Below are 13,861 nucleotides of genomic sequence, written 5' to 3' on the forward strand. Positions count from 1 at the left end.
TTCCTCCCATTCGTTTTCGAGGGGTTTGTCTTCAACCAAGGAAAGAAGATATAGGGTAGGAGGCATAGTTTGAATTCTACATTGACAATGTAACAGGGAAACATTATTAAAATATTAAGATCTGAATATTACCTAGCGGATATCCTAAACCACCACTGAATCATCAATTAAAATATGCGCAGAGGGACACTTTCAAAGGAGCCATTAAGGCAATACAAAGTAATCAGGCGTCATAGACACCACCCGATCCGTTGTTGAGGGAGGACAAAACGGACGCATAGGACATTACAACGTACGTTTTGTGAAGGCGAAGGTTCCCATGAAGACCGCTGTATATAAGCATGTATGGTTCTTCATCTCCTTCGACTCAGACCTCCAAACACTAATCTTATTAATTACCAGACATGGCTGCCTCCCTTCACAAGTTGTCCTCCTTCATTGCCTTCCTCTGCCTCGCCCTCTTGCTTTCCTCTCCCAACGGTTAGTTTTACGATTGAAGCACGTACGTTCATATGTTTACATGCATTCATTATTTGTTGGTGTTATCGTGCGTAGATAATGTTGAAGCAAGGCTTTGTCGAAGCCGTAACAGAGACTTTTCCGGAATTTGCACCGACAGTGGTCATGGTGATAGTGTGTGCCGCAGTCACGGTGCTGTTTCGGGAAGTTGCCACGCTGATGGTCTCGGATTCGCTTGCTTCTGCGACAACAATTGTAAGAAGTGAAAGTCTCACGCATCTGATCACTCCCTTTGACCATCAAGTTGATCCATCGACCTTTGATGCCACTTCCTTTTCCTTTCGACTCTATTGTATGAAATCAATTAATCGTGCCACTGTTAAATTAAGCACTACGTGCATGGATGCTTTGTTAAGCAATGCGATTTCATGTGCCTGCGTTTTTTTTTTTTAATTTCCTTCCACGCCAAATAAAGCCTTGTCGTTTCTTATATAGAAGGAATCAGTGTTGGGACTTTATACTTCTTTAGTGTTACTCTCTGCATCCATAGGCTTAATTAAATTCACATGTTATATGTCGTTACATTATTAATTTATATTATGTTTTCAAACTTAACATACGATAACTCCAATTTTCAAATACCAAATCAAAGCGTCCGTGCTAGCACATTTGACGAGTACGCAACTCTATAGCAATGACAAAACAGAATTTAGATACCTGGAAGCAAAATCCAACTAGCCTGAGGCTGGAAATCTTATGGATAGAAAGTATAAGAAATGTGTGTGTGTGTGTGTGAAAGGGTTTTTAGGCTCTTGAAGCACACAATTTTCCATGCTATTTAATAATATCGATAGGTTTAAATCTATGATATTCTGTTCTCTACTTTTACTAAATAAAAAGGGATATATAATAATGTGAAACAAGAAGGAAAATAGGGAAGATAGACAAGGGATGGAAAAAGGAGAAAGAAAGAGAGAAGGCCGGGAAATAAAAATTCTTATCCAACAATCAAGTTGAATAGAATTGAAAATGCTAGGTTATTTATAGAGCCTAAAAACATTAAAACAATACCTAATCCCCTAATCCATTAAAATTAAAAGAAGATAATAAGATTATTTAGCTAGTCTAGGTATTTTCTTTGATATAATATTTAATATTAAAGATAATGAAAATAAAAGCTGAGACAATAAACAATCCTGAAAATTGTAATTAATTAATTATTTTATGTTTCATCTAGTTGAAAGAAATCTCCATAGAAGATGTAGATAGCTAGCGGTTGTTAAGCAAAGCGCGTAGTCTATGTTGCATTGTTGCGAAATTCTTCTTTAGTGATTCAATAGTATCCAAGTCTGAATGGCCTTTGTAATGATTGAGGTATTGGTGAATGAAACCTATTGGTGTTAGATGATGTAATAGTTGGCAATAGTGGAATCAAACCCATGACATCCCACGAATACGATTTTTATATATATATATATATATTGGATTTAAATCTTTTAAAATTGTTATGGTAAATTTTTATAACTTTTTTTAAGAAAAAGAAAGAAGATTTTATATTTTATAAAAATAATAAAATAAAAAAAATCCTAAAAGAAATTTTTTTATCTAAATTCACCAATTCCACTTTCACATGATTTAAATCCTTCTTTTTTAATTTAAAAAAATTACTATTAAGTAGAACTAAACGCACAATCTTCTTTTTTGGCCAAAAAACCCTCTATCACTTACGCCTTTTTGTGCCACTCATCTTTTAAGCTTATTAACGTATGTAGTATGTATGTGCGTGCTTCGTTCACATGCAGTCCCTTGTTTGTTTTGGCTAATTATAGTTGTAGTCCCTAGGCAAAGAAAATCTGGCACTGCTAGGAATTTAGGGGACACTTACATTTAATTATTCAATAAATATATCAGCGAAGGAAATTACGTACGTCGTCAGTTGATAGAACCATTGATTTAAGCAGAGGCACATAATTTTTGTTTCTAGAAACTCATAATCAAGTTTAATAATGATTAAATATTTTATTAGTTACTGATGATTAACCAACCTTCCATTAAATATTCTTGGAAATAAGAAAAGATAGTACTGATGAAGAACCCGCTATACCTTTCACAGCCTATTCCGCATTTTGTGCCAAGATTGTAGCATTCAGTGCCGCATTAAATTCTCCGTTTCTTTAATATTCCGCCACATACCTTCAAATCCTTAACCCATAACATAGTTTACCTCAAAAGGTTCAGATATTTCAGTCACATGCCTCCTTCTTCTCTTTCTGTGCATTTCCTCGCATGCATGCAAAGCTCGTCATCATTTAGGCAGTACTCCTCCTGATCACAAGATGAAGAAGGAAATCCACTTCTTTCTCAAGGTTTTGTTCGACCACAAGAACATTACAAGACAAGTTGTGATTTATTTCAAATATTATATCATCACTTTAACTTAAGCTTTCATTTTTAGATAGGCTAGTGCGTGTGTGTGTGTGTGTGTAAAGCGTCAAACTTGCTGTTTCTTTTTGCAGAACGATTCCTCTCCAACGAAGGCAGAGTTTGTTGCTCATATTAAGAAGCCAAGAAAAAGCAGAAATATGGGAAAAAAAACGAGAAACCTATTGTTTCAGGAATTCAAGTATGCCTCGCGAGAAACTCAGGGAGCGAAATCCAAAGCTTACGTCGTACTGTGACTATCCACCACAAGATATACACCCTCCTTCTCACAACGAACCCTAATTAAAGATCTCAAGTATGTGAAAGGGAGAAAGCAATGAAGACAAAACCTAGTGTGTGTGTGTGTGTGTGTGTGTTATGCGTGAGACCTTGCGAGTATATGTCCGTACATGTTTTTGTGTTTCTGCTTAAATTTAACTCTATCCTTTCATTTGGATGGGGAGAAAGATAGAGAGAAGAAAAAAAAATCTTAAAAATAGTTCAAAATAACTATTTTTAAAAATTTCTGCTCCTAATTTTCTCTTTTATATTTTCTTCCTACTTTTCTCTCTATTCAAACCAAGTATATGTGACTTAACTAGTCTGGTATTCCTTTTAATAATGTATATGCGAGAGAATGTTTTGCAGACAAAACATATATCTCATATGTCTATCTAGCTATTGTCATGATCATCCATAGCTGAATGAGGAGTGAATAGGACTGAGAATTTAATATTTAAATAAATTCTCATAAATTGAATTCTAAATATTTAATGCAGTACTGAATAGAGCTGAGAGTTAAATATTAAATATACTTTCCTTGATCTTGGCACAAATGAAAATTTAATTAAACCTTATTTTTGTCAAAATTATCTTATACTTTGACATACCGAATCATTTTCAAAATTATCTTATAAACTAGAATACATGGAGGGAGTACTATAGTGCTTCATTTTGGTCAAATCTATATTTGGAGATGAGAACATTCATTTTTGATCGATGGTATCTTTATTCAATATTGAAAAATAACTATAGAAAGAAGACAATCTATGGTTTTGATGCTAATTAAGTAAACCAGAAACTGCAGGAAACAAGTTCTTATAGAATTGTTGTGGAGAGTTATATTTGTATATTGGAGCAATAAACTAGAATCAAATCCAAAAAATGGAGATGTGCATGAAGAACCAGTTAAAAATAAGAATTTTGATCTTGGACATAGAGGTGTTCCAGTAAAGATTAATTGATATCAGAATACGGTTATAATTTAAAGTTAGAGTTATAACTGTATCTATTTAATCATATGAATCCAAGTGCCATTCTTTGATATTAATATATAGTTAAATCAATTGCTAACAAATAGTCGATCAAGATGCACTAATTAAGTTCATTATAAATCTATAGGTTGATATTTTGATTTTAAGGGAATTGATATTGATTTTGTCAAAAGATAGTTAAAAGACACTTCTCTGGTCCTATTTATAGGACAAAAAGAAAAGTTTTTTAGGTCTTATTCATAAATTACCTTACAAATTATCCATTTTTTCTTTCACTGAATGTTGGTGAAAGAAAATATATTATTAAAATATGTATATTTAATAGGAGTAAAATTAAAAACTTCTTAAATTTTTACATAGGATTAATAAGTTTTAAAGCTTTTTTAATCTAAGTTAAACATGTTGAAAATAACTTATAAATATGATCATAGGAGTGTATATACAACTATTATGGCTGAAGTTAATTTAAGATGATGTTATAGTATCGATATAATTAATTGCTTATTACTTGGCTTTAGAAAGCTACATTAATTAAGATGGTCGATATTGGATTCACAAAACTTTTTTAATTTTCGGGAATGCAAGTAGTAAAATGTTTTCCCATTGGATTCCCTTTCAAAAGTTTTTGTTGTTTCAACACAGAGCGAGCTAATTATTCTCTTCGTACCAAAATATAAAGCATTAGTCACTAATTCACAATTTTAAAAAATGTTAGTTAAAACAAAAAATTATATTTTCAATTATACCCTCATTTAATATCTTATATAAGTGCCTTGAAAATGATAATTAAAATTTTAATGCATCATTTTTTTTTCAAAAAGAGTAAATAATGTAGGGTTATAGTTGGAAAAACAATTATAAAAGTTACTCAATACTCCTTTCATCCTTGTATATAAGGTGTTTTCTAGAAACTTATTTTGTCTCTAAATATAAGGGGTGGTAATGATATTTTTAAGTAATTAGATATATTTTACCCTTATCTTGAAAAATAAAATAGGTCATTAATTGTATGTTTTCTCCACCATTATCATGATATTAATTATGATATCATTATGGATAAAACTAAAAAATTATTATATTTTTATGTGATTCAATTAAATAACAAATTTTTATTGGTATGTGAAATTCGTTAAAAACATCTTATATATATAGGAATGGAGAAAGTATTTAATATTTTGTCAAAATAGCACTTTTACAAATGCTCTATATTATGATCAGAAGTGAGTAAGGAAGTGAGGAAAATGAGGGTCATGTAATCAACGACTGATGATTTAATAACTTGCATGTGGAATAACCATCACTTTCATGGCTGCAATTTTTCTTCATTTGATTGTTGATTTCCTAGTGAATAGCACATGAATATAATATTTGACAGCATAAAATAGAGGAAGCGGTAAAAATTCATTGTTTAATGTGTAATAATCTAACTCTGAGGGTGGAGGAACCAGGAGGGTACGTATGCAATTAATGCACAGAGGAAGGCAGTTAAAGATGGACACTTGAAAAGAGAAGCACAAATGTTAGGGAAAACCGTAAAAGTACATAGCATTATAGGATTCAATATATTCCTTCTATGATTTATAAGTCATTTTCATTATATTTATTGTAATTAAAAAAATTTAAATTTTATTAACTTTATCTTAAAATTTAATAAGTTTTCATCTTTATCCCATCTCTATCTCTAATAAAGATAAAAAAAATTATTGTTAACATTTAATAATAGTATAAAGGTAAAAATGAATATAAAAACAGTGAAGTATTCTATATTAAAAATAATTTTTTTCTCTCTATCCTATGAATAGGATAAGAGAAGTGAAAACTATTTGGAAAAGTTTCAGTAATTTCGTCAAGTTATTTAAATGAAGAATGATAAGATTAGGACCCCAGCCAAATTGGTATGCTATGGAGAAATTTTCTAAAATTGAATTGATCTCTCAGTGGTGATAGAGATTGACGTGGGATAGAACCGAAACTAAAGAAACTCATTGACAGGGCTATTTGCAATGTGGATTTATGAACAGCAACAAGTGACGTCAAAAAGACATGTCTGAATCATGTATAGACATCGTCAGAGTGCCTGGTTCCTCCAGAGACAGAGGACAAACAATGGATACTTTCAATGGAGCGACTCTTCCAACGTATGTTTAGGCAGGATGACAATTAAAGTAAAAGATATCGTTGAAATGGAGCGACAAACAATCGGCTCTTTGAATATAATGGATTGAACACTTAATGGCGATAGTCACCAAGAACATCGTTCTAGATATATATATATATATATATATTGTTTCATCGATCAGGTTCATCTGAAACTTGCAAACTTAAACAAGCCTTCTTCATTCAGTCTTTAAATCAGTTCACCAAACATGGCTGCCTCCTTTTTGAAGCTGTTTGTCGCCCTCTCCATTGCCCTCTTGGTTTTTTCTCCCAACGGTCAGTCTACTCCCTTCACCATTTCCTGTTTTCATATTTTTTTTGGGACCGGTTTCTGTGCTCTCATCCTTCAGATGAGATCTGGTCCAGATTTTAATGTATTATAATATATTATATTTATTAAAATAAAAAATATAAAGTAATTTTAATAAGTTTTTTATTTTTAGTCTGGTCTAGATTTAATCTAATGGGTCTAATTTAATATTAAAATTTTTATAATTAATGTATATTGATTATTTAGATGTACTTTGCATGAACCTGAACTATGCAGAATAAATCTGAATAATTAATATACATCAATTATAAAAATTTTAATATTAAATTAGACCCTTTAAATTAAATCTAGACCACATTAGAAATAAAAAATTTATTAAAATTATTTTATAATTTTTATAAATTTTTTTTTAATAAATATAATATATAATAATGTAATAATACTTTAAATCTGGACCATCCAGATTTTGGATGGTCCAGATCTCATCCTAAGTATGAGCAGGGAAACTCAATCCTATTATTTTTTTTTTTTTTGGGTACAATGCATGGCCTACTCTTTATACATACATGTGTGTGTGCCTCTGTGTGTGTGTCTCTGTCGGTGCAGAGAATGTTGAGGCAGGACTTTCTGGAAGACTTAGCGAAACATTTCGTGGGATTTGTGTGGACAATGCTACCAGTGAATGTGACGCAGCATGCCTAAAAGAGGGTGCTGTTCAGGGATCTTGTCATGTCTTCGGATTTGCATGCACTTGCTTATACAACTGTTCAAAGTGAGCCAGTCTGGGCTTTTAGCATGACCATTCGAGCAATCTACTGGAGGTTTACAGTCAGATCCTACCAGTATCTTCTCATATATATATGCTCATAATCAGTAATAGCCTTAGTCAGTCACCTAATTTCTGCAGAGGGGCTGCCTCGTCGACGAAAGCAATGGGTTATGCTATTTGTGTACATTCCATAAATCATAAAAGGTATCCATATATTGGCTTCCAAAGATCTTTTGGCGCATTGGTCGATGGACTTGGATCAGTAATTTGCTCTTCGAAGAAATTAATTTGTAACTCAACTTCACAGTATAGTTTTGGTCAAAAAAAAAAAAAAAAACTTCACAGTATAGTTTCCACCTCAGCTTGTCTTCAATCCCACGTGCAGAAACTGGAATAGATATATAAGCAATGGAGAGTAAAAAGTTTCTTTATTATGGGTTATTATGTATAGTTTGTTGATCATGTAGTTATTTTTTTTATTATTTTATTCATATAACTACTAATATTTATTGATTGTCTCTTTATCTAGAACTTACAAAAATTTGTAAAAATAATGTTTCTTGTAACGCATGGGTGATAAACTAGTTCATATTTATATCAATAGTAAACGATTTTTACCCTGTAAACATCCCTTATTGAGAGAGAGAGAGAGAGAGAGAGAGAGAGAGAGAGAGAGAGATTAAAGAAAAGATTAGGAACAATTAAATTTATGTTGAAAAGTAAACCATTTAAATAATTAAAGCCACATCTAACAAATTAATTGTAATTTGGGACAAATTTAACAAGTTAGACTGCCACCTTTAATAACTTTCTAAAATAATATACCGTAGTTAAACTGTGACTTCTATTCGAAATTAGACCAGGTAATATCAATGGACACTTGTAAACGTAGCAACAGAAAAGGATTCTTTCGTTCCATTTCGTAAGATATCTTTTTAGAAGGTTTTGCCAAAAATGATCTCTTTGCTCCACTTTCAAGCATCCTCCTAAACGTACGGTACATTTCCACTCGGCATCATTCACCTGTTTACTCTTGACGAAGTCCTCGTGTGTGTAATCCAGCCGACGAGCAAGTGACTGTTATTGAGTCGTGAAAGGTATAATTCATAATAATTTTCTTGACATCAACTAATTAAATATGGATTAAGTTATAATTAAAAGATTAAAAATCATTTACAATGAATAATTTAGGTCGAGTCGTTACATATAATTCTTTCTTCTATTTTTAACCAAAATTTAAAAAATTTAGGTTCTTATATTATATACAGTTTTAATTTCTAAAAAAAATGGATTTTTCAGTATGTAGGTTTTCTCTTTTCGTTCTTTTTACCTTTTTTTTCTTTAATAATGCGATTGGGTGTTTGACATACAATATTTTTTTGACCCCTTTATAGTGTAGAAGAGGACATACTCAGCGCCGCCGCCACCCCCCTAAAAAAAGAAAAGAAAAAAGCAGCATAGATGTGTGTGGATATATACAACGACAATTCATTTCTAGAATTATCCGTATGTTAGAAACAATTTTGGCACTTAGAATATTCAAAATAGATCGAGGCGTTTGACCTTTAATAAAAATAGAAAGCCCAATATGTGCTGGTAAAAAAATATAGCTAAAACATGCCATCGCAAGAGCTGAACTAAGAGAGGACAAAAATGCAAGCTAATACACACGGACAGGAAGATATGTATGCGTATATGCAAGATTGTTTTGAGTGTCATAAATATCAGAAAATTAGTATATCATGTAATTTTCAAACAAACAAACTCTGGATGAAACTTTCAAATGTAGTCTTATACACTGCTTAGTACGTAATTAACTCATTCGTCATGCACTTTTCCATGTACATGCTGTATACGGCACATGTCCTCTATATTTTATGCACATATATAATAAGATAGAGATCTATTCTCATGGTTTCCCTACATATAATGACACAATGCATTGTTGCATCTTGTATTGAGATATATACAACGAAGCATGCTCGTCATTCACGAGATCGTGTCTTCGATATTGTTGAAAGCCACAACCACGTCCATATGTGAACACTATATTTTGATTCCTTTTATGCAGATACACACACACCACCATGAGCAAGCGTGTGATTTTCTTCTTTGATATAGGATTAATCTTGGGGTTGTGGACCAATACTATGATCCATGCAAAAGCCCAAGTAAGCGATAGTTTGAATCCAGGTGATCAGCTGAACAGCACGTCCAAGTTATGTTCAGCAAACAAAAGGTTTTGCACGTTCACGACGATAGTGACAGACCACAGCCAATCGGTTTACTTCACAGTATATCGGAACTCAGAAGGCGCAGGTATGGCCGTATGGATCGCAAACCGAAACGATCCCATATTGGGCTATGATGGTGGCTATTTATCGCTGGACAATGCTGGTACTATGCAAATAATACGTCAAGGTGGTGAACCACTTATCCTGTACTCGCCGTCTGAAGATATAAACAATACAAAGGCCATCTTGCTTGACACAGGCAACTTTGTTCTGCAAGAACTTGACCCAGATCGATCAGTGAAGAGTGTGTTGTGGCAAAGTTTTGATTATTCCACTGATCTTCTTCTCCCAGGGATGGAACTAGGCGTGGATCACAGAACTGGGGAAACAAGCTCACTGGTTTCTTATCTAACTAGTGACATTCCATCTTCTGGAGCATCCACACTTGAATGGGACCCCAAAAGAGGTGAACTGATAATCCAGAGAAGAGGACAGATTTATTGGGCAAGTGGGGTTTTAAGAAACCAAAGATTTGAATATATTCCAGAAGAAACTCAAGCCATGAATCGATATACCGTTGTTTCAAACGAAGACGAAGAGTACTTCAGTTACACAGTGACGAAGATTATGCGGAATGGATTCTGTATTATGATGGGCAGTTAGTGGATAGCAAAGGAAGCTATATTGCAAGGGCTGATATGTGTTATGGATACAATACTGATGGAGGGTGACAGTTATGGAGCCAACCAACTTATAGGCATGTGGGTGAAATATTTGAGAGCGAGACTGTTAACTTGAGAAATGTAGACGCGTCTGATTTCAGTTTTGTTGACGAGAATGTCACGACAAGTGATTGCAAGGCCATTTGCTGGGAGAATTGCAGCTGTGTTGGGTTCGCAAGTTTATTAGATGGTGGCACTGGATGTGTTTTTTATAATGGACCGTCATATGTCAAATTTCTTGACGCCAATAATAGTGGCGATAGCTTTTTCTTGCTTGAAACCACGTCTCGAGAACACCGTAGAAAGTCTATTCTAAACCGCGTCATGTTGGGTGTGAAGCATTTAATCAAAAAGTGAATTCTTAAAAGTATATCTTGTTTTTTCCCCCTTATTACTCAACAATGTCTGATCAGCCTCGATTTATTTCTTTAAAACATGAGAGTCATTTTACACCATCATAATTCTAATATTTATTTCATTCCTTTTTTATGTTGTATCTGGACGAACCGTTAAAAGTGTTTTTTTTTTTTTAACGAGAGTCGAAAATATCATTGCCTTTCCTTCTGTTTCCTTCCATTTGTAGGGGTTCCTAAACATACCTTCAAGAAAAAAGAAAGAAATATGACAGTAATTCCAATTGCTATTGAAATATTATGGCTATTAAAGCAAATATATATGTCCGTAGCCAAAAAGAAAAGGAAATACGCACACATGCCCGATAAGAAGAGTTTATTCAAAAATGAAGATGATTTGTCATTTTTAATAACCCATGATCTTATGCCTTAGGACAATCTATTCTACCAAAATAACTTAAATTATTTGATTAGACACGCTTTAAAATTTTATATATTTTTAATCTATCTTCTAATTTTAAATACCAGATTTTTCTTTATCTCCAATATATACATGAAAACCCTTCTAGCTTTACAGTTTGCAATTAATGCAGATACAGAAAAATGGATATGGATTATTGTTGTGATCGGTACTGCTCTATTCATTTGTTGTGTTGGCATTCTGTGGTTAATACAAAGGAGAACAAAACCCAAAGGTAAAAAGATCTCTTGAAACATGATAGGATATATATATATATATATATATATTATTGTAGCACATCATTTTGATTATTCTTTGTTATTTTCTATGAACGTAATCAGAGGCGATTCTAATTGTAAGTAGAGTAGAAGTTATTATCAATAGAGTGTAGAAAATAAAAAAAAAAATGGATAATGAAAATACTGACTTCTAAATTCTAATGGATGTCCAGATATTAATGAACTTGAAAATAATCAACCGAGAGAACATGGTTTGAGAGCATTCAGCTATGCCTCTGTCATGGGTGCCACAAATGGCTTCTCGTCAGAAAATAGGTTGGGAGAAGGAGGCTCTGGGCCTGTTTATGAGGTATTCTTTTTATTCTGTTTCCAACATTCTACGATAGATGACTATAATGTGCGCGTTTGATACAAATAATGTTTTTGTGATCATCAATTCAGGGAATGTTAAGAAGGGGAAGAGAAATAGCAGTAAAGAGATTGTCAGGAACTTCCCATCAAGGAGTAAATGAATATAAAAATGAGCTAAAACTCATATCTGATCTCCAACACATGAATCTTGTTCAGTTATTTGGCTGTTGCATTGATGGAGATGAGAGAATTTTAATTTATGAATACATGCCCAACAAAAGCTTGGATTTCTTCTTATTTGGTAAAATAGAATATCTTTTTCCATTAAGATTATCCATATATATATATATAACATGCTTATTAGCTACAAAAAATTTAGGTTGTGATTAGAGTGATAGATTTAAATTTGAATGTTAGATTTTAAATCTTGCATTTCAAATCTCATATTTATAATCCATGCATTTAAATATTTTGTTTGGTAGTTTAAAAAATTTCAAATGAAAAAGATAGATGAGTTGAGATTAAAAATAATGAGTTTATCTCGATTTTTTTAATCGATGAGAGATAATAAAAGATATAGGATTCATAAAGGTATCAATAATAAAAAATAAGAAACGAACAAAGACTGAAATTTCAAATGATTAAAGTGTAGAAGGAATTTGAAATTACGAAAAAATTGTAAAAAAAAATAAATTTAAATTAGAATTGAATACAAATTCATGAATTTTTGTATATCCAAAACAAATTCAAATCTAAATCTAAATTAAATTCAAATCCCTATTAATCTAAACACATCATTAAATTGTTTTCCTTGATCCTGGTTCATCAATGACATCTAAGTTTGATTTTTGCAAGATCCTACTTGAAGAAGGCTATTAGATTGGCCCACACGTTTCAACATAATAGATGGAATAGCTCAGGGATTGCTATAATCTTCACAAATATTTAAGATTGAGAGTTGTGCATAGAGACTTGAAGGTAGGTAATATATATTGCTTGATGAAAACATGAACCCTAAGATTTCAGATTTTGGTATAGCAAAAATTTTCACTCAAGAATCAAAAGGAAACAATTCTAGGGTCGTCGGTACACGAAGACTATTCCTTAGCCACTACCTCTTCTTTTGTTGAAGTTTAAATCTACTCTCACCTCTTCTATATATGCTTGTTGACTCGTTATATTGTAAGTTATAAATAACTTATTACTTGTGATGTTATAAACAATGGTTACATGCCTCTTGAATATGCTATGGGTGGAGTTTTCTCTGTTAAATCTGATGTTTATAGTTTTGGACTCTTAATTCTTGAAATTATAAGCAGTAGAAGAATCAACTGCTTCAACTATCATGATGATCCAAACAATTTAGTGGGACATGTATGTCAAACAGACTGACTAAGGTTTCTCCAGCAGTCTTATTTTTATGTTGTTTCTAACACCTTATAATGATCTGGGAAACAAAAACGTCTCAGGCTTGGGAGCTATGGAATGAAGGTTTGGGATTAAACGTGATGGATCCGACGATGAATGATTCATTTGCGGAAGTGCAAGTTTTGAGATGCATTCACGTTGGCCTTTTATGTGTAGAAGAAAATGCAGCTGACCGGCCAACAATGTCAGACATTGTTTCGATGTTGTCAAATGAAAATGCAATGCTTCCACCTCCAAGAAGACCGGCATTTTACTTTGGAAGTATGGTCAATAATGCAGCCAATGAGCCAGGAGCTCATATATATTCCATTAATGGCTTGTCCATTTCTAGCATGGATGGGAGATAGTACGTAATTTTCTTATCGAGTATGATTTATGGGAGTGGACTCACGGAATTCGTGGAATGAGACTGATAGGCCATGTCACGTTATTAAGCTTTAATAGGAGTAGCAAAGAAAATGATTTAAAGATGAATGTATGATCATATTAGAAAAGACAACATTCACAATGTTGCTTAGAGGAAAAAATTATGTATCTATTGAGGAGGAAATGATTTAAAATTATTTAAGATATAATGATTCTAATGTAAAAATTAAAGCAAGGCAGCGCAGATGCCTTTGGAGATAGTTAAGCCTTTAATCCTATGTAAAAAGTGTAGAGGGAGACGAAAGATGATACTAGAAAAACATATATATCGAATGGGATTATTATTGGTGAATGATA

General features: G+C 32.6%; 1 protein-coding gene and 1 pseudogene across 1 annotated transcript; both read left to right on the plus strand.

The window, feature by feature from the left end:
• Nucleotides 1-23: 23 nt before the first annotated feature.
• On the plus strand, nt 24-911 carry LOC129314441 (defensin-like protein 1). The gene is made up of 2 exons (XM_054957881.1): nt 24-480; nt 556-911. Exons 1-2 carry the CDS (start codon nt 405-407, stop codon nt 723-725), a joined length of 246 nt encoding a protein of 81 aa, XP_054813856.1. The 5' UTR covers nt 24-404; the 3' UTR covers nt 726-911.
• A 5,609-nt stretch (nt 912-6,520) lies between these two features.
• LOC129313302 (G-type lectin S-receptor-like serine/threonine-protein kinase At1g67520) lies at nt 6,521-13,485 on the plus strand (annotated as a pseudogene).
• Nucleotides 13,486-13,861: the final 376 nt, after the last annotated feature.

The sequence above is a fragment of the Prosopis cineraria genome, unplaced genomic scaffold, assembly GCF_029017545.1.
Source record: "Prosopis cineraria cultivar Desert tree isolate PC_DT_omini unplaced genomic scaffold, ASM2901754v1 PC6, whole genome shotgun sequence".
NCBI classification, from domain to species: Eukaryota; Viridiplantae; Streptophyta; class Magnoliopsida; order Fabales; family Fabaceae; genus Prosopis; species Prosopis cineraria.